The following is a 21,198-nucleotide window of genomic DNA, read 5'->3' on the forward strand; positions in this document are numbered from 1 at the left end:
ATTTGTACCAAAAAAGGAATAAAGAGAGAAAATAGAATTGTGCTCAGAGAGCAAAAGGTTCTATGCCTGTACATGTACTAATAAATGCACTCAGTTCGAAAGGGACAGTAATCTATTTTTTTTCACTTCCCAATGAGAGGCAGACATATTTTAGAAGCAATTTTAGAGATGGGACAGGTTAAAGGGGTAGATCATCCCTTCTATTTACTATTGTAAATAACATTTTTCAAATTTTGAAAAAATAGCTAGCAATTATAATGACCAAAGTTTATCAAGTACTTTTTTGCTATAGGTCATTGACTGAGTTGAGCACTTTGCATACATTGTTCACTTAAAATAACGCATCCCCTTTGTTGAAATTTTGTGTGACTAACTAGGCTTATCTGTGTGTGTGAATTTATAATTCACCTTTCAAGTGGATGCATTTGAACTTTTGTGATATTAGTAAATCCTGTACCAATTGTGTTCTGAATTGGTGTGCATGATCCATGAGTGTACCATGATTTACTTACACAGTGGACAGTCCTTAGACATGCAGGTTGTTTTGGCTTTTACTATTTTAATTAATACTAGACCAAAAATATCACCATATAAATACTTGAAAATTTCCTAAGTATCTACTTGTGGGTAAAAAATTACTTTAGGCACCCACTGGTGCCTGTAATCCTAGCAACTCAGGTGGTGGAAATCAGGATGATCGAAGTTTGAGGCCAGCCCAGGCAAAAAGTTCATGAGTCCCCATCCATAAAAAATCTGGCTATGGTAGCATGCACTTGTCAGCCCAGCTACATTGGAAGTATGGATAGGAGGATTCTGATCCAGGCTGGCTGGGGCAAGAGCCTATTTGAAAAATACCTAAAGCAAAAAGGGCTAGGGAGTAGCTCAAGTGGTAGAGCACCTGCCCTGCAAGTGTAAGGCCCTGAGTTCAATCCCCACTACAGCACTACAACTGTGTAGTAGTTGTAGTCCCCACTACAACCAAATATCTATTTATTTATTTAGGGTGTCCAAAATGCTAGGTTTGATGTGAAACATGCAATCAAAATCTACATAGTTCTACTCCAGGCAGTTTATTTTCAATTAGAATGTATAACAAGCTATGTAAGTCAAAAGTAGAGTATAAGAGATCTCTCTTGGTAAGCAATTGTTTTTGCTGAAAATTCTTAATAATTATTGTACAAGTTATTTAATGTCCCAGAGTTTTGGTTTTCTTCTCTGTAGAGAACAAGGTTTATCAGGAGATGGGGGAAGTTTCTAGGGATTTCTGTAAAGCCTTTAGGGCAGGCCTGGTATGCAGTTAACACGAAATGAATGTGAGCTGCAATTAGTACCAATACTGAGTTCATGGCACTGTGATTCTTGTGTCAATAACGCCAGGCTGTAGGTCTGTCCTTAAGTAACTTGAGTTGTTTGTGTAAATATTTTCCCAAAATAATTATAATTCAGGGCATCCTTGTTCCTTGTGTAGAGTTACTTTATGTAGCAGTAAACACACAAATTCTAGATAAGAAGAGTGGGCAGTAGTAGGAAGATATAAAGGCAAAGGAGTATCCCCTGAAAGCATTAGTAAAATTTGATGATCTAAGATTGTATTTAAATAGTGTCACAAAAATCACAAAATAAAGGTTCAGAGAATAAGCATCAGCAGGAACCAGATCTCAGGAGTGGCTTTCCAACTCTGCCAGCATCCACAGTAGAAAATCAGTTCCATGAATACCCACAATGCAAATAAGTGTGTGTGTGTGTGTGTGTGTGTACAGTAAAATCCTTTTACCAAATAGTAAACCTTCTCACTATGTGAGCCATATTTTGGTATTTTGCAGTCCACTTCTTTTTTGTTGTTGGAGTTTGCAACACCAGGGACTGAACTCAGGACCTAGCACTTGAGCCACACCCCCAGCCCTTTTTACTTTTTATTTGTTTTTCAGACAAGGTCTTGTGCTAACTTTAACCATGCGGACATGGAACTTCAATCCTTCTACCAGTGCCTCCTGAGTGTTTTTCTGTTTTTTTGAGAGTCTTGCTATATAGCCTTAGCTAACATTGAACTTGCGTTCTAGCCCAGACTAGACTAGAACTCAGAATCCTCCTGGCTCAGCCTCCCAAGTGCTGGGATTACAAGTGTGTTCCACCACACCTGACTTACTTCATTTTATTTTAATGTTGGTTGTGACTCCCTAAATTTATTGCACTCGGTAGAGATCTACAATTTGAAATACTGCTTTAAAGTTTTGTGTACTCTTTTTTTAAAAAAAGTTGAAGCTGTAGAATTTTTTTCTCAAAATTTTAACCAAAGTATTTAGCCAGTAACAAATGTTTTTGTGTTGGTTTGCATGTTAAATTGAGCTTCTGGGTCATTATTCGGAAATAGTTATATGTCAGTAAAATAATGTCCTGTTAAAGAGGTGTTGTAGCAAGATGTACACAGGATACAACCAAAGACTGGGCAAGAGTCTTAATTCACTCTGCTTTCCCCTCCTTTTCAACCAGGTAGTTCCAAATTGCCAGCAGAATGAACACAGAAAGAGACTCAGAAACAACATTTGATGAGGATTCTCAGCCTAATGATGAGGTGGTACCCTACAGCGATGATGAAACTGAAGATGAACTTGAAGACCAGGGACCTGTCATTGAACCAGAACAGAATCGAGTCAACACAGAAGCAGAGGACAACCGGGAGCCATTCAGAAAAGGTGACTGAGGGGAGGGCCTGTGATTGTGTACTGAACTTGTAGATGCTCGTGCAGCTGGTGGCAATATGTGCCAAGGATAACTGGTCCATTTCACATGGTCCTTCTCTCACATCCTCCTAGAGTGGGCTCGGCCAAGTGCCCATCATTCTTAGTTTGACAGGGCTGGGAGACTGGATCAGAGAAATTTTTTGGAGAAAATAGGTCTCCATTAGTGTGATTATTTTTAAAATAAACTGGTATATGGCAGAATTTGCTTGTTGGTGCACTTAGGAATTTAAAAAGTATACATATTAATCAATTTTTGGATGTAAATTATTTGTATTGTTAAATTACTGACATGAAGTAATGCATATGTATATAAACTAATGTGGAACCATCATTAAGAAATTATATTGTGTTGTACATGTGTGTGCTTAGATGGCAACAGATGGATTAATAAGAGCACTCTCCTTGGACAATTCTTACATCAGCCTCAAATAAATGTGCATATCAACTAGTTTCCTTTGCCCATCAGAGTACGGGGTGCTGCTCAGTGAGGACAGCTTCTCAAAGGCTGCTCAGAAGCATGGCCCTTTTGGAGAGTAAGGTTGGGCTATTTCTCACAAGGACTGCATGTGTTTGGGAACAAGGTCATGGCACTGAGCCTCTCTGCATCTTCTCTCCTTTTTACAGGACCTAGGTGTCTCCATAACTTTGGTTTAGTCATTTGTGAACATGAAGTGGCTTTGGCTGTCTGGGTCTGTACTTGCCATGAGGGACGACTCTGCAGTAGCTTGCACCTCCTGTCTCAATCAGGCCAGGGTCTTTTTGTGTGGAGGTACAGTCAGGAAATGTTTTCAGCATTTTGGGCCATGCAATCCCTATTGCAAATGCTCAGCTCTGCCAATGTCACGTGAAAGTGGCCACGGACAATAGGTCACTTAAGGCAATGGAGCGTGGCTTACTTTCACCATTGCACTTTTTCCCTGTGGCCTGTTTCCTGCTACTTCTTCCATCCTGGCAAACAAGTGTGACATTCTCTGATGATTCTTCTGCTCCTGAGAAAGCCAAGCCCTTCTGGACCCCAGATTTGCTCCAGATTCCAGGTTAAATCCTTTTCTCCATGGTAGCTCAGATTCCACCAAGAGAAATTCAGGATTCCCATTGACAGAACTCACCCTGCAGTGCTGTCTCCAGCTCTGCTGCCTGTTTCCAACATCCTGTCAGAATAACCTCTGGTTGTCCCCAAGTCTCCGTCCCATCATTCCGCTCTCACAGATTTTCTATAAGCCTCTGTTTTTCCCTGACATTCCCTGCCACCTAGTTGTCCCCTTGGGGGTAGGTGCCTGGTTAAGCCATTTTGTCTGGTCTGACCTGGTAGCTCCCCAGTTCCGCTGTGTGGGGAGAGACTTGGTGTAGGAGAGCCACGGGGATCTAAGGGTGTCCTGTCCCACTGCAGGCTCCAAAACCCAGGGAGGCCATTGACTCATACACATTGTCCTCTTGTTTTCCAAACAAATAGACCTGAGTGTGGGTTTTGGGTGCCATTTTATGCTGTTGAGAATTGACCATACAGGCTTTCTGCCCCAAAGCAGATGGCACTAAATTCATGATTGATAAGTAAAATTAAGATGGAGTCACCACCAATCTAAACAGGAGGGTGGCCTGTCAAACAGGCCTAGATTGGGTATCAGTAGAATGGGGACAAAGCTGAAGTAGCCCAACCAGTTAGCAAGAAACTTCTGGTCTATTGCCCAGAGTGAATAAAGCATGCATCTTACTCATTCCTTCCCTTCGTGGCACTTCTGAGTCCTCTATCACAATCTCACAATCTCTGCAGTGTGTAGATACCTGGAGAGTTGACAGGAGAATTGGCTCCGTGGGGTGAAGGGTGAATTTGCTGTTGGTGGCTGGTGCCATGCAATCGGATGTGTGGTCTAGGACACAGTGAAGGGGGTGGGGTTGGGTGTCTGCAGAAATATCAGAGAAGTACACAGTTGACAGAAACCTTGCTTCTGTTTTTTTTGTTTCCAATGCTGCTTGTGCCTCAGGGCTTGTGCCTTTCCTGATGAATTTGCAGAGCATCCGTTTTGTAGATTTCTGCCTTCATAAAGTGGGCATTGATGAAACTTAATCTTGATCTTGACTCTTCATAGTCTTTTCTAAGTATGAATTCCTAGGGAATTTTAGAGGTTCTTGTTTTTCAAAACCCCTGTCAAGGGACTTTGCCTATTACTTATTACAACAGTTATTCTGATACCTCTTTCTGTGTTTTCCAAGCATACAGAGGACTTACAGTAAAAGCTGGACCTCTTTTCCCCCATTTCACTCTGCCTTCATCCCCAAAACCAATCTGCTTCCCTTCCCTCCTGCCTTCTTCTCTTCCTCCTCTTTTCTGTCCCTCTCTCCCTTTTTCTGTTTGTATTCTTTCTTGAGAATTTTTCCAGTTAGTGTCAAGATGACTTTTTTAAAAAAATTATCATCTATCATTCTTGGCATTGTACATCATGGATAATTTCCTTCAAATAATTCAGTTCTTCAGGACACCAAAGTGTGAGTCACTCTAAGATGTACCATCAGGTTGAGCAACCCGAGTCCAACCCTCGTTCCAATGGGACTGGACCAAAATACAGATGAGCAGCAAACATTTCTTTAATGACATCATTGTTGCACCGAAAGTTGCTTTTCTTGTTTTTAAAGAAAGAAAATACCCTAGCCTGAGAAGTTTTTGTGTTCAACTCCTACGTGTTAAACTCTTGTTATGCAAGAGTTTTGAGAGACCCATTGAAGCACTTTTCCTTTGAAGGACATTTGTGTGCTAGGAGAATTAAGAACAAGTTCAAACGTGCTGTCAGGATGTGCAATGGAGGAAGAGATAAAGCCACAGGTTTCAGTGGAGTAACTTTACCTGTTTTACCTTGAGCAAGGATTCACGGAAACTGTTGGGAATGTTTCTGTGGAAATGGATGAATACTCTCGCTTCCTGGTAAACACATGGGAACACTATTCTGCCAGAAGATGCTAGACACAAAGGCTCTGCAGCCTGGGAGACTGGGAACTTGGAATTCTTTCTCCCCTCTGGATTTTAAGGTGGTCCATCGGCACAAAAAGAAACAAGTTGGACTTTGTTCAGCCAGAGGCTCCTAAAATTCTTCCACTATAGGACTTAAAAAAATTTTTTTTAACTTTACCATCCCATGATCCTGATGTCCCTAGACAAACTCCTTGGATTATTCTGTGCCAGTCATGAACTGACTGAGAAATGAAGTCCCTAAGAAGACATAGGTGTTCTGGAGAGAGTTTCTGGGTTGGTGAAAATGAGCTCGCTCTTCTGAGCCTAGGGACAGAATGAGAACTTTGTCTCCTGTGCCCTTGTAAAGTTGTTTTTGTCTGTTAGTCCTCCCATCTTCCAGCCCTGGCTGGCTTACCCATTCTTACCTGAATCCTGCTTTCTGTGTCAGATGGGTGTCCTGTCACCTGTTCTCATGGCCAAGCTTTTAAAAACCCATTATCAGCCATCACATCCTCAGTCTGTTGGGTTCTTCCCCTTGTAAGCTGTCCCACCACCATACAGACAATGCTTTCTTAGGATCACTAGGAACCTAGGTGCCAAGTTCATCAAACTGTTCATCAACCATCATCTTGGTACCACTGCATTCTCTGAAGCATCCAAACTTTTTCAGAGCCATCCTTGGGAAACCTTCATCTGTCTCTTCTTTTCTCTCTCTCCTGGCTGCTCTTCCTACCTTTTGCATGTTCCTGTTTATGTCTACAGGCTCACCTGTAACCAGCTCACCTATTCACCTGGCTTTAATCCCTGTATTTTTAAGAGGGAGAACTCTGGACTCAGACTGTGTGGGTCTGAGTCCTACCTTCACCACTTTTTAGCTACGTGACCTTGAAGAAAGTCTTCTTGTCTCTGTGCCTCAATACCCTCATCTATAAAATGGGTGTAATATTAAGACCTACCTTATAGGGTGGATGTCAGTGCTCAGTAAATATCAACCACCCAGCACTTCTTCCTTATCTTTAACTTCCAATCAATCCCTAGTATCTTTTCCTCATCCATCGTCTTCTACCCCTTCGTTCTAGCATCAGTCTTCCTGGCCTCACCTCTTCCCTTTGGGGTGTTTTGATTCTTGTGGACATCCAGGCTGAAGCTGCAGAGTCGCTCTTAATAACAGATCTTTCCTGACTCCCCAGATTCCCTCAATAATGGATGGAGAGAGGGCTGAATGAGTAACAGTTGTCTTAGCAATCAGTTTGTCTCATGCTGAGGAGCTTTTTGGTGATTTGGTGTCATCCTTGCCCCCACCATCCCCTCCATACAGGCTGCTGTGGGAAAGTCCACCCAGACCCATACAGATCAGGGATAAAGCTAAAGCTTGCAATGTAACCAGAAGCCCCAGCTAGGCAATGACTTGTCTTTTAATGGACTGACCTGTAACAGGGAATCTGCCCAGGACAGGGCTAGGGGAGGCAGTAGGAAAGGGGCATGCCTATGGCATGTGGAGGAACTGAAATCCAGCCCAGGGAAGTGAGGATGCTACAAGAATAGAGTATACCCAGGTCCTTCCTTTCCAGCACCTGTCATGTACACCTATTCTTCCAGGGAATAGATAGGTCAACACCTAAGGAAGGGCCTGAGGTCAAACCTGTCTTATTCTGAGCTGGTTTCAGAGTACCAGCCTCTGGGCAGATATGTGACCGAGCATGTATGTAAATGCAGCAGGATGTTTCAACAGAGAACTGAGCTCCTCTGAGGCCTTCCCTGACCAAGGAAGGCTCCCTGGAATGAAGGATGCCCAAATAGGCCTTGAGCAAGGCGAGGACACCAGAGTGAGTCCTGAGTGAGTGCGGGAAGTGATTGGCTCAGTGGATACAGGATGAGCTGGCACTGCTCAAAGCATAAAGAGAGGCTCAGAGGCACTGAGGGGTTAGCACCCTGCAAGGCATCCTTGAGCCTGAGTGATGAGGAAGGACTTCTCCTCCATGCTTGAAGAGTGTGGATGTCATCCTTAAGGCCTCAGTAGCACTTTAACCTGAAAACAATGTGGAGGCAAGCAGCAGCTCCTTCTACAGCAACCTCTCTGGGACCGCAGTTGCTCCTCTTCACCCAGTCCTCATAAAAAAGCTTTCATTGCACTTTAAAGCCCATTCTAGCTCCTTCCCTCTGCCCTAAGGGCTGCAAGCTTTGGCCTTGCCTTTCTCTCCTGACTGGCCTGGCTGCCCACAGTTTGTAGCCGTGTCCGCTACACTACAGCCACCTTGTCTGCCTTCCATTCCTAGGTCACCCAAGCCTTTCCACTCCCATGACAAAACCCCTGTTCCCCCTACTTTGCCTGTTGTTCCCTCTACCTAGAACAGCTTCTGCCCTGTGGCTGGCTTCTTCTTGCTCTTTAGGTCTTATCTTGGGGATCTACCCCCAGGCTGAACTAGATTTTTTTTTTTTTTGCATTTCCCTTCATAGTCCTGACAGCATATATGACTCTGTTCTCAAGTGACTGACAAAGCTCTCCCCTTCTTGACTGTGAGCTTCATGCAAACTGGGGCTATGTCTGTCCCATGCAGAGCACAAGATAGGCATAGACATATTGTAGAGATCCTATTTTGCAGCAGTGGAGAGAGGGAGTCATAATAACTAAGTAAAACATGGCGAGAACAAAAACAAGATAGCCAGATGGAAAGAAAGGGACTTGTATGAAGGACTTAACAAATTCGAAGTTGCATTAGATGTGAGGGTTGAAGGGAAAGGAAACCTTGATTAATCTGCAACTCAGACATCTGGGTGAACAGTCTGGTTATCAATTGCTGCATTAATAAGGAAAGAAATTTTAAAAGGAAGGGAGGAGGAAGGAAGTTTGTTTTTTTTTTTTTTTTTTTGGCAGTACTGAGGTTTGAACTCAGGGCCTCATGCTTGCTAGGTATGTGCTCTACCACTTGAGCCACTCAGAGGAAGGAAGGAAGGAAGGAAGGAAGGAAGGAAGGAAGGAAGGAAGGAAGGAAGGAAGGAAGGCAGGCCACTTTCAACTGTTGGGCATAAAATTACCATTAGATGTGATTTACAGATCCTGTGAGTCAGGAACTCAGGGCACAGTGGGGATGTCTTGTTAGGATGTCTGAGTCTTAGCTGGGAAGACTTGAACTGCTGGGGCCTAGAACCATCTGGAATCTTCTGCACTCCAATGTCCAGTACCTAAGCTGGGTAACGCAAATGCTTATTTGGGACTTTTGATGGGAGCATTTCTGAGTGACTTGGGCCTCACAGCCTGGTGCTGAGCTCCAATGGAAGCATTTCAGTTGGGGCCACCTGGAGATCCAGGATCCAGAGAGACCAAAGCAGATGTTTCATGGTCTTCCCTGACCTGTTGCAGGTATCATGCACCAACACTGCTACTGTGTTCTCTTGATTCCAAGCAAGTTATTAAGGCCCGTCCTCACTCAAGAAAAAGGAAAATACACACACTTCTTGATAAGGGCATATCAAGGTCATAGGCAGGAGAGCTGGTAGGAATAGGTATTGCTGTGGCCGCTTCTATGGAAGATGCATCTGCTTGCATAGAGGATGGGCCTGTTTAGAGGATGGGTAAGGGAGGGAGAAAGCCCCTTTGTAAGTCAAGAGAAAGGTTATTATTTCCTGATGAGTTTACAATCTCTTTGGGAGATCCACTTGTGTTGCTGGCTAGTTGGAAATCAGACATACAGGATAAAGTGGTTAGAAATGACCAAGAATGGTACAGTCTTTTTCCTGCACAGTGATAGGATTTTAAATTCTTAACCACACTCTTACAGCACTGATCTCATGTCCCACACCTCATCCTTACAGCAGTCAATTGAGTTTTGGGTTTTGCTGTACCTGTATAAACAGCATGTTCCCAGGGAGAAGGTGAGTGTAGGCAGGGGTATTTTTATGAGTATACCACCTGTTCCCCATCCTCTGCACAAGTGTGCACAGGCACACACACACACACACACACACATGCATGTGCAGCCCAGCCCCCAACCAGGACCTGGGCCTCTTGAGGGGTAGAGGTCTGGGGATCCTATACTTACTCAGTTTGTCTTCCTTCTGTATTGTAGGGTTAACAAAGACCTGTTAGAATTCAATAATTCTGATTCTGTAAAAGCCTCTTCTAATTCAAAATTTTGTTTAGAATTCTGTTCTGGACCAAAATGGCCACTGATGAACAGTATTTAAGATGGAATGTTTAATAGTTAAGGTTTCAAGCTATCACTTGAAACCTACAGGAGCTGTAGGCCACAGGCCCAACTCCAGTCGTTCCACATGTTAGGCCTGGCCACTCACTGTATACTCCAAATAAAGAGATGAGTGATGGTGACGGGCAGAGAAAGATTTATTACCACACAGATACACTGGGGAAGAGGCAAAGTAAGCAGTTCAGCTCTTCTTCGGGGTACAGACACAAGTTTTACGTTTGAGTAGAGGAAGAATTGGGGCTGGGAGTGAAATGTATGCCTAATTATTAAAAAGTCACAGTCACAGGTGTGGCCCTATGGTCTGAACTGATCTGGTTGCTCATTATCTTGGGATCTTGTTATAAGAAAGTCATTGTACCTGGTAGGGAGGTAGCTTTGTCTCCTGTCACACTATGTTTATCCATCAGTCTGTCTTTCCTGAATTCTAAGGTGGCTACAAAGTGACTGCAAAAGAGAATGGCTCAGAGCAAAGGGTAGAAATAGAAGATGGGGACCAGGATGCTAAGCTTTTTTGCCTTGCTTTTACTTATTCTTTGAACATTTGGCAGCCCAAGTGAGGAGTCAGTGTTTTTCAATGTCGTGACGTGTCATATCACTACAAGGGCATTGGGATACAGTGAGGACATTCTCTCTACTCTTGGCAGAATTTCAGACCAGGTGTACCATCAAAGAAACCAGTGCAACTGGATCTTGGTGGCAGTGCCATCTCCATAAATAACCCCAAATTAAAGGTGTGGATTTTTAGAGCACTCATGAATTCTTTTTTTATTTGGAACCCAAGTCCAGACAATCCTGGCCCACTGAAACATGAAGGTCCTAGGAAATCCATAACATGTACAGAGGAGCTGTTCCGCTAAAAGAAATGTGTCTTCAAGTTTTGACAGCTACCATATGAAGAAATTAAACTCTGGCTACTTTGTTTCCTTTTCTGATCAGTCTTAACTGCCTGCCACCACATCAGCTGAAGGACTCCAGAGTGACTGGTGGCTTGTAAAATATGGTGGAGGTGGTGGGGAAAGGTCCTACCCTGAGTGACTGGGAATTGGGGACATATGATAATTAGTCAAAAGTACATTTTGACTAATGTAATTTATGGCTATACCTGGAGTGAGATGCTCTTGCTCACAGAGACCTATCGCTGCTGTTGTTTTTCCCCTGCCAGTTTGTTTGGAGTCTCTAAAGTAGATTTCAGATAGTAGGGACACACTGGCCTGCACACTAACTGGGGATTCCCAATGTCACTTGTGCATTAGAATCACTTGTGAGCACCAAGTGCCTGGCCCAGTCCCTAGAGACCTGAGACAGTAGGTCTGTGAGGCCAGTAGAGAACCCATAATCTGAAAAGAATTTTGCCAGGTTCAGCCTCACATAGGCAGACTAGTTCATCTCATCCTCAAGCAGGCCTGTGACTCAAAGTTGCTCCAGCCAGCACTGGGTGCTGATAAGAAATGCAGGCACAATCCCCAGTACTGCAGAGCCTGGGGTTGCTCTTGGTGACAACATTCCCAGGGGGTCTTATGCACATTTTTGGTGAAGGAGCAGTCAAAGACCTCCTTTGATCACACCCTCTTCCTCATGGATGTGTCACTTCAGGGAGAAAATAGTCAGTTGAGAGGTTTTGTCACCTCAGGTATAGAGGCAGCAGCATGGTGAGAACCAGTGTTCTTGGGTGGTAGAACTCAACCTGGTCTGCAAATCACACCCCCTGGGAACTTTGTGGGGTCCACCTAGGTGGACAGAAGTGGAATCCCCGGGCTGGAGCCCTGGTCTAGGGATTCTAATAGGGTCTTTCTGGAGCAGTATCCCAGAATCTAGAGCATGGGGACCTATCTGGGTCTGTACTATGGGGCTGAGCTGTGGCCTGAGACTGCATTTCTAGCCAGATCCTTGGTGACAGCAGCTGCTCCACACTTTGAGTCATAAAGGTCCAGGACAACGACCACAATTGTCATTTTTCTTTTCTTTTGTTCTGTTTCCAGAGCATTTTTCTTTTGCTTTGCCTTCAATCTATCAATTATTGGGCTTTTTTTTTTCTTGCCAACAGAGCTGAATGTTCTAAATACCAAACAATCAAGCAGATAGATGCAATGAAATCCTGACTCCACCCTCAGATCTGCCCCAAGTAGCTCCTTTTGCCACTACTCAAAGGCTATTTGGACCTTCACTGTCCGCTCCGAGGTGCTCCACTCTGGGCCACTTGACAAGAAACGTTAAGACCCTCACCCAACCTTCCTCCTTTCTAACACCAGGAAAGAGGATTATACTCTATTCTGTCTCCTCTGCATCCTCCTGCCATCAGCCATCCCTCTTCCTATACCACTTACCTCCCTCTCTCTCTCCTAGTCCCTTGTCTCAACCCCCAAACTTGTCTTGGTCTCCCCAACCTAAAAACATCTTCTGTTGAGTCAAACCCCCCCTTCAGCTACCCATCCATAAGAAAATTATCTTAGAAGTCACCAGTGTACTTTTATGATCACCAAATCACTGGGCATTGTTTATCCTTTCCTATGGACACACCTGCCCTGGTGTGACACTCAGAACCTTTCTCTTCTGAAACATTACTCTCCCTGGGCCTTGTATATGCCTTTGTAGGTTCTTTCTTCTGTACTGCCACTTCAATATCTGCCCAATATCCCACAACACACTTCCCATGTAGTCCATCCAAGCTAGGTTGCCCTCGAACTTGCTGTCCTGTTTCAGCCTCAAGTGCTGGGATTATAGGTGTGTGCCATCATACCTGGCTTGCATTGACTCTTAAAAGCTACCACAGAGGGTGGGCATAATGGGACACACCTGTAATTCCAGCCACTTGAAAGGCAGGAGGAGGAGGAGGAGGAGGAGGATTGAGGTTTGAGGCTGGTCTGGGCCAAAGTTAGTTTAAGACCCTATCTGAAAAACAAAACTGAAAGCAAAAAGATTGGGGTGTGCCTCAAGTGATAAGTTACTTCCTAGCAAGCACAGGCCCTGAGTTCAATCCCCAGACCACAAAACAAACAAACAAACAAAAACAGACAAAAAGCTACCTCTTACAGCAGTAATAGAGGAAGAGAAAGGCGGAAGTGTATTTCAGCAAAACCACAAGGCTAGGACAATTCAGGAAATGTTCACATGTGACAAGCTGGACCACAGAACAGGAGGGACAGAACAGCCAGGAGCCGGGCAGGGACCTGGGATACTGTAGCAAGAGAAGGAGCATCTACCTGAGGGCTTTAGAGACGAGAGTTAGATGGTCAGATGGTGAGTCACGTGAGTTACACAGCAGCTGAGGCAGGAGGATGTCGAGTGTGAGGCCAGCCTGGCCAACACGGCATGACCCTGCCTCAAAAAAAGGAGTCCATGCAGGGAACAGGTGCTACTGCTGGTGGTGGACCTGGAACCCTCCCTTTGAGAACCACTGCTACAAACAATCATTATTACAGCAGCCAGCTTGTACTTTGTCCATCCACGGATTTCACCCACCATAGATGTGGATAGAAGTTGAGCCTAATTTTGGAAAACTAGAAGCCCTGACACCAGGAGGACAAGCTCCACCCATTCCCTGGGCAGGGTAATCCTGTGATCTGATGCCACCTTCTGTTCTACCCCTTGTGGCCTGTTGACTAAGCAGCTGCTGTGCTGGGCCCAAGGGAAGTAAAAGGACTCGGGCTAGTTAGGGCTCAGTAACCTGAGAGAGGTTGGGCCCCTCCTGGCCAAAGGGGTGAAGGAGGACAGGCTGTGCTTTTCTTTCTACCTCCCTCAACCCCTTCATCTTCTGACAACTTGACTCTGTCCCAGACCAAACCCAACCAGAGCCCCTCAGGAGAGCATGGCTTGTTGACCTGTTAGAGCACTGATTCTCTCCTCCTTTTGGCTAAGACTAAGTTCTGTCACCTCTACTCAATTCTCACCATCATCAGCAGTTGGACTACTTTCCTTCTAGCTCTGTCTTTCCTTAGGGCTTAGTCTTGCCTATTTCTGATTTACTGCCTTTTTTATATTTTAGGATACTGAAAAGTGCATAAAACACAAGCATAGAATTGAACAGTTATTAAATGAGCACATGTCTAACTATCTCCTACATCAAGCTTGAGCACATGACCCGTGACCCCAAAGGACCCCCTAACGTCCCTCCATAGTCATCACCCTCCTTTTTTCCACCTTCCTCACCAAGAAGTAACCTCCACCTTCATTTTTATAGCAATATCTCCTTTGGTTTTCTTTATTTTTTCCCACCTACACGTATGAATAAATGCTGTGGTTTAGTTTTGCATGGTTTTTAATTTTCTGTATATGTGGAACAGTTTATATTGGTCCTCACTCAAAGATATTTTTAAGATTTACCCATATTGTTGAGAGCAGATATGATTCACTTCCATGACTCTGTAGAATTCCATCTTTTCCAGTATTTTCCTCCCACCCAACCCAGTGCTGGAACTCCACCACTATACTACATCTCCAGCCCCAGTATTTTCTACTCTCAATTTATTCTCACCCATCCATCTCATTGCCATTGGAATTTTATATATAATATAAATAAACACATACATATTATTGTATACTATATTTATATATAATAATATACATTATGTATGTATATATTACACATTTGCTTAATAGAATTGCAAACATATTTTTGCAGTCATTTTTGAAGGTAATCCATGCAAATGAATTTAATTATATAGGAGCAGAGGGTGGAAAGAAGTCTCCCTCTGCCCGTTTTGTCCCTTACCCAGGCATTTTCCTTTCCCAGACACTACTCCTACTAGTTTCTCAGAGGTCCTTTCAGAGGTGTGTAGGACACACACACCCATGTGTACTTTTAAACCTGTGCATATGTGTGTATGGTGTTCATACTTTGTATTGGGTCTGCGTGTCTCTCTTCTGCCTTTGTCACTTAACCATGTACTTTGGAGAATTTCCCTATTATGCATATAGAACCATTTCATCTTTTTTTCCTGACTACTCAGGCTTTCATTGTATGAATGCTTAACTAGCTGCCCCAGGTAGGCATTTGGTTTATTTCTAATCTTTCTGATAAGCTTGGCTGCATTTGCATAGCCTTGTATATGTCATTCCTCCACGCCAGGATAGTATAGACCTAGGATAAGCCTAGATGTGGGATTGTTCCGTGTGTGTGTGTGTGTGTGTGTGTGTGTGTGTGTGTGTATGATAAATTTTGAGAGAAGGCCAAATTTCTGTCCACAGAGGATACCTAAAGGCTGATGTTGTCCTCTTCAACCCAGTGTGTGATTGGATTCTTTAATCTTTGGCATTATTTTGTCATTATAAGGTAGACATTGGTACTTCCATAAAGAATTGTGCTACTCTTTGAACTTGTGTGGTTTTTCACCTTTGGTAGAGCCACTTGGTGTGGACTTTGGTAGAGTCCCTTTGTATGAACTGCCTATTCTTATCCTGTACCCATTTCTCTCTTGGGTTGTTTGTTTTCTTCTTGCTATTGTGTTCAGCTTTTGATCCTTCTGCTCTCCTGGTTGCTGTGGTTTGTACCATCTGTTGCAGGGTTTTTGGTTGCTGGTGGCTCTGTAAATAAGAACTCAGAGCCAGCAAAGAGGATGGTGCAAACTAAGCTTACTTCCTTTGCCAGATGGCAATGATCAAAGGACTTGGTGAGTGTGGGAACACTCTGGGCATCACATAGTGTTTAGATGTATTTACTAGACAGCAGGATGATATGGAGTCACATGTGGGTGATGTTAACTGCTTCTCTGGTTAGTTAGTTGTCTTTCTAGCTTTTAACTAAAGGGCCATATAGTAAAGGTGGGTTTTTTTGCTGGTAAACTTATAATTTCTTCTCTTTTCTTTGCCAACTCTAGAAAGTGGGATAAGATGCCTTCTTTTTCTGTAAATTAGCCTTGTGGTCCAAGTGTCCAGTAAAGTTCTCTGAACCAAGTGGGCATTTGATACATATTTGATCAAAAAAGCAAATACCTCCAAATGCTGTTTTGTTATCCTTCCTAAAGCTGTGCACATTAATGTAGCATTTTTCAAATCATATTAATAGGTATTTTATGAACATTTTAAAAGATAATGCCTGTGGTTCCATTGATTTTTTTTTTAAGGTGGGTTAAATAAGTTCCTTTTTACTTCAGGACTTCTCAGAGCCTTTAATGTACCAGTGAGTCTGTTGAATGTCCAAGAAAGGGATTCAAATGTATTTTCCAAGTATATGTGACCACAGAACACCATTTCCACATTTTTATGGTCTCTAAAGTACTGTTCAAACAATTAGTTCAAACCTTGGGCAAGAATCAGAAGAAGATATCAATTTGCCTGCTCATTGATTTGTCTGAATTAGACCAAAGAAGGAGCCTCAACTAGAAATAGGGCTATTGATTACTTGACTGCAACCATGTTTCTGAAATTTAGTAGAAATACTCTTGTGGTTAAATCTCAAATAGAGACACACTGGGTACTTTTTCTACAGCTCCCCAAGGTGTTATAAAATTAAAGAGACTGAGGTCATTTCTGGTAAGCCTTCCCTGCTCCTATGTGAGCTTGGAAACTACCCTCTGAATAAAGCATCTAAATAAACCTGGGCTGAAAGGAGGGTGTAGCTTAGGGCCGGGACCAGATAAAGTAACCACTGGCTGGGAGCTTCATTAAGAAGAGAATTTAAAGAGCCACAAGACAGGGACTAAAGGAAGAGAGAGAAAGCTTGCTATGGGGAAAGAGAGAGAAGAGAAATGAGAATATAAAAGAGGGGGTAAACTTGTTAAACGTGCACTATACTCTTGTATGGAGTTATCACAGTAAAATATACTTGTATTATTCATATATGTTAAATTGAAAAACTTAAAACTAAAAAATAAATAAATAAATAACAGAAGCAAGCTGGAGGAGTGACTTGAGTGGGAGAGTTCCTGCCTAGCAAGCATGAAGACCCAAGTTCAAACCCCACTACTGCTGGAAAAAAATAAAAAGAAAAGAAAAAACCCAGAAGGCAATAACAACAAGAGAGAACACTTCTCATGTTCAGCTCGTCAACAAGATGGCTTATTCGTTTTTCCTGGATATTTATTTTCCTTTTAAAAGAAACAAAAATCAAAATAACAAAGTCTTACTATGTAACCCAGGCTGGCCTCAAACTTGTGATCCTGCTGCCTCTGCCTCCCAACTGCTGCGATTTAGTCGTGGGCCACACACATCGCTCTCCTGCATATTCCTAAAATTGACTTTTTAATGCTTATCACGGCCTTTTCTCTCTTTTGCATGAATCTTATCTGTTTTTTGTCTCAGCCTTCCTGAAATTTAGAACAGTAGTGTTCTAGAGCATCAGTGTCTGGGATGTATCACAAGTCACCTATGAGCTGAAATAAACCATGTAGCCAGATGTGTGGTATGTGCCTGCAATCCCAGCACTCAGGAAGCTGAGGTAGGAAGACCCAGTGTTTGAGACCAGCCTGGGCTACATAGTGAGACCCTATTTCAAAAAACAAAAAACAAGAAATACCCCCCAAAACAAAGAAAGCAACCAACAAAACCTCCACATGCAAATGTAAGTTCCCATAAAATAGAATGGATTCGAGATTACCCTATGAAAAGTCTTTTTTACCTACTTCTTTTAGAGCTCTTCTTTGATGAAAAAGAAACATTCTGATTGCAGACATTATTATGGTGCTTATGGTTTTATACCTCCATTTTCACTTTCCTTTTTGATAAAATTGATTTTGAGCTAGAAAGATTTCCATTTGTCATAACACAACAGTGATGATTACCTGATGAATGGCCGCCAAAGTGCTGCAAGAGAAGTGTTCAGTAATGGTATTGTGGTGGAAAAAAGTAATTGGGTTAATTATTTGCGTTCCTCAGCAGTCCACACTCGATCCTCTTGTAGTGTCATCTATATTTTCTAAAGAGTGGGAGGATGAAAAATGAGTCATTTGCAAAGAAGAAATGTGATATTTTCAAAAGTATGGTATCTCTATTTTTATAATTGTCACAAAGTTGATCGTTTTATAATCCCTTATTAGAAATCTTTCTTAATATATTCCCATCTCCAAAAATGGTTGTGCCGTACCAGTTGTTAATTTCAACAGAGTCTGTGTGACACATGTGTCACTTGGGGGAAGTTCACCTGCACATGCAATCACAGTCAACTTGATGCTGAGAGGGGCTTCCTCGGGTTTCACTACTGATGGGTGGGTGGCTTGTCTTGAGCCTTCATGGTAGCAATGGGCTTTTACCGTCCGATTAGGAGACCAGGTTTGGATACATGCTGGGACAGTCGTGGAAAGGTTGATCCTGCGCTTGTTGGCGGAGTGGTTCTTAGTATGGTGTGGCTCTTGAGTCACCTGTGCAGCAAGGTGGAGGGCAAGCTGGCTGCACTTGAGGCTCAGATTGCTACAGTTTGATTTCCAATTCTTCTACCACTGGTCAGCTTGCTGATCCTGCCTGTACCTCAGTTCCCACAGCTGTAAAATAGAGGTGTGCACTACTTGGCATCATGTCTGACACACAGTAAGGACTAACATGTTAGGTGTAGAGCTAACAAACATCATGGGACAGCAGATGACAGAGCGGGTAGGCAAAGACAAACCAGAGGAATGGGAATCTGTTTCCCCAGTGCATGTGGCCTCACTGCCAGGTTAGACATCTCTGTGCTGGATGATCCCTCTGGCTTAAATTTGCATTCAGTGCTGGGCTTCACTGACAGGTCACCCATTGAGATGGACAGACTTTATTCCTAAAGTCTGAAATAAGCTGCACCTTGCTGTTTATGGATTTTTCTTTTTCTGTTCATTCAGACAGTATTTGGGGTGCCACTGTGTACAAAATACATGGAGGAGAGTGGGATATAAGGACAAGCTTGTCATGCTCCAGTCTCCTCTAGGAAGCAGCCTGGGGGAGGGGAGAAGGACTGGCATCTGTGGCCACGATGTGGGGGCAGTAATGTCATTGCAGTCCCTCTGACTGGCTTGGCTGGGGGGTAGAATGAGTGTAAGGGATGGAGAACTGATTCTGTCCACCCTCAAAGTGCACATACACCTCATCCCCAAGGTCAGGGTCAGTCTTATCCCTGGGGATGTTGTGGAGTGGCTCTGCACAGAGGGGTAGCTGATGGAGGGGAAGATAAAGATATGTGTGTTAGAGTGACAGTGGTAAGGGACAGGCCACAGAAGGCTGTAATCAAAGCTGCCATGTGGTGAGGTTTGGGTCAAGGCAACTGACCCTGGGTTGAGTTACAGTCCCTCCCTTTAGCTGGTGCTGTTTTTCAGGATCCAAAGGCAAAAGCAGAGCTGTCAAGGACAGCTGTGAGAGATCAGTGCACTGGTTTGTTCAATACATCCAGAGGGGACAAGTGTCCAAGGGGACTATGTTATGCATCCACCAGTTTTTGGAGCAGCCTCATCCAGATTGGCAAAAGAGCAGACATGACTAATATGTACAACCAATGATACAAGGAGCCTGTGGGCCTCACGCCCACCACAGGGTGTCATGTTGGTGCTCCAACCACACATGGGCTATGACAAGCATACTGATCATGGCCAGGCTATCTATCTTGAAGCTGGCCTGTGACCATGTGAAATATCAACCACCCATGAAGCTTGGCGCTGGCCAACTTGCTGTGCAGCTGTGCCCCCTTCAGACACATAGGAAGATAGCTTGGGCTATGGGAGAAAACACATTTATCTCATGAGGCCACTAGTAGAGGGTTTCAGCAGAACCCAGGCCATCCCAACTGGGAACACCCATGGACATGCCTCAGTTTGTGGCAAAGGCAGGAAGAGTGCAGTGGCCATGGCCTTCAGGGAGGGACTCAGGATGGGGTTGGCACCAAGAGCTTCCACACAGGATGATAAGCAGAGTTAGGAATGTGGGTGGCTACAGAGTGGGAGGGAGCAAGATGTATGTGATCAGTGAACAGGGAGGTGCACACAAAGGCGTTGGAAGAGTTGAGTATATTCTATAAATAGAAGAGAAGAGGATCTCTTCCCACGACTGGGGGAACCACTGTAGGGAAAATCAGGTTAGCCAGAGTTGTGTGGTGGAAAAAGGTAGGAGAAACATTTAATGAGACACCTGTTTGGTAAGAAATGTCCCCAGCAGCAGAGAACCCATAGACTTTCTAAAGTTCCCTAGAATTTAGATAGCAGTAGAATGAACTGAGCCTGAAAGACAAGAAATGAACTTGGAAAGACAGATGATAGATACTGTTCCTCAGGGAAACGCAGAGCACAACACATACCAAAAATCAGGACTCAGAAGTGTTGAATTATTTGTCAATTTCCTTCTTTGATTTACTCATTAACTAAATATTTAATGCAATGCAAATATTACATTGGGGTTGAAAAAATAATTCAGCTGCTAATATTTTTTTGTTTGGGCCATGTTTAGATGTGGATTGCTGTCTTACAATTTTAATGTTCTATGAACAATTGGTCAAGTCACAAGATGGTTATTATTTTGATAGGGCTGCAAACTGGGTAGTTTAAGCAAAAAAATGTATTTTTTCACAGCTCTGGAAGCTGGAAGTCCAATGTCAAGGTGTCGGCAATTTTGGTTCCTTCTGAGGACTGTGATGGCAGGATCCATTCTAGACCTCTATTTATGGCTTGAGATGGTCATCTTCTCCAAGTGACTTCATATCATTGTCCTTGTGTCCAAATTTCCCCCCTTTTGATAAGCACATGAGTCATGCTGGATTCAGATTCACTTGATTGACTTCACTCTAATATGATTCCTTCCACAACGATGCTATTTTCTACTTATGTTACTTTTTTTCTCTTTCTCTTTTAAAGATTGTACTTGGCAAGTCAAAGCAAATGATAGAAAGTTCCACGAACAACCTCATTTTATGAACACCAAGTTCTTCTGTGTTAAGGAAAGCAAATATGCGGTCAGTTGATTCCTAAATTATTTTTATTAAAGTCCAGTTTTTTACTGTCACTGTCATGCCTGCCAGCTTCATGTAACACCTGCCTCCCAGGTAACATCAGTCCGGGGCCATTAACAATTCTCATTAGTTCTATTGAATGTCATTTTTCCTGGAGGTGGGGGGGGACTACAACCAAACAAGAGAGAATTATGTGCATTAAAACTTGTGCAGAGCTCTGTTAAAATTATCTTATGAAAGATTATAAAGTATTGTTATGAAAGCCTTAAAAAGTGACAAGTAGGAAAGGAATTTAATATTTCCCCTTTCTTCTGCCCAGGATAGTTTTAGAGATTTTAAAGATATTTTCACCTAAAAATGCTTATTTCCTTTGAAATATGATAAAGAACACCTGTTAAGTATGGATTTAAATGTTGTAAGGGGTCTGTTTTAACTGTAACAAAGTACCACAACTGGGAAAGTTGGAACAACAGA

The 21,198-nt window shown here is 43.2% G+C and overlaps 1 protein-coding gene across 2 annotated transcripts in view; it reads left to right on the top strand.

The window, feature by feature from the left end:
• Atp8b1 (ATPase phospholipid transporting 8B1) overlaps positions 1 to 21,198 on the top strand; it is a 122,887-nt gene that overhangs the window by 57,622 nt on the left and 44,067 nt on the right. The window contains exons 2-3 of one of the 2 annotated variants that reach the window (XM_020170523.2): positions 2,491 to 2,693; positions 20,630 to 20,727. In XM_020170523.2, the coding sequence (XP_020026112.1) occupies positions 2,513 to 2,693; positions 20,630 to 20,727 (279 nt within the window). In that variant the 5' untranslated portion in view covers positions 2,491 to 2,512. Of the gene's footprint in view, positions 1 to 2,490; positions 2,694 to 20,629; positions 20,728 to 21,198 lie in introns of those variants that run through there. The other variant, XM_074069748.1, reaches the window with a different exon arrangement.

This window comes from Castor canadensis, chromosome 4, assembly GCF_047511655.1.
Source record: "Castor canadensis chromosome 4, mCasCan1.hap1v2, whole genome shotgun sequence".
NCBI classification, from domain to species: domain Eukaryota; kingdom Metazoa; phylum Chordata; class Mammalia; order Rodentia; family Castoridae; genus Castor; species Castor canadensis.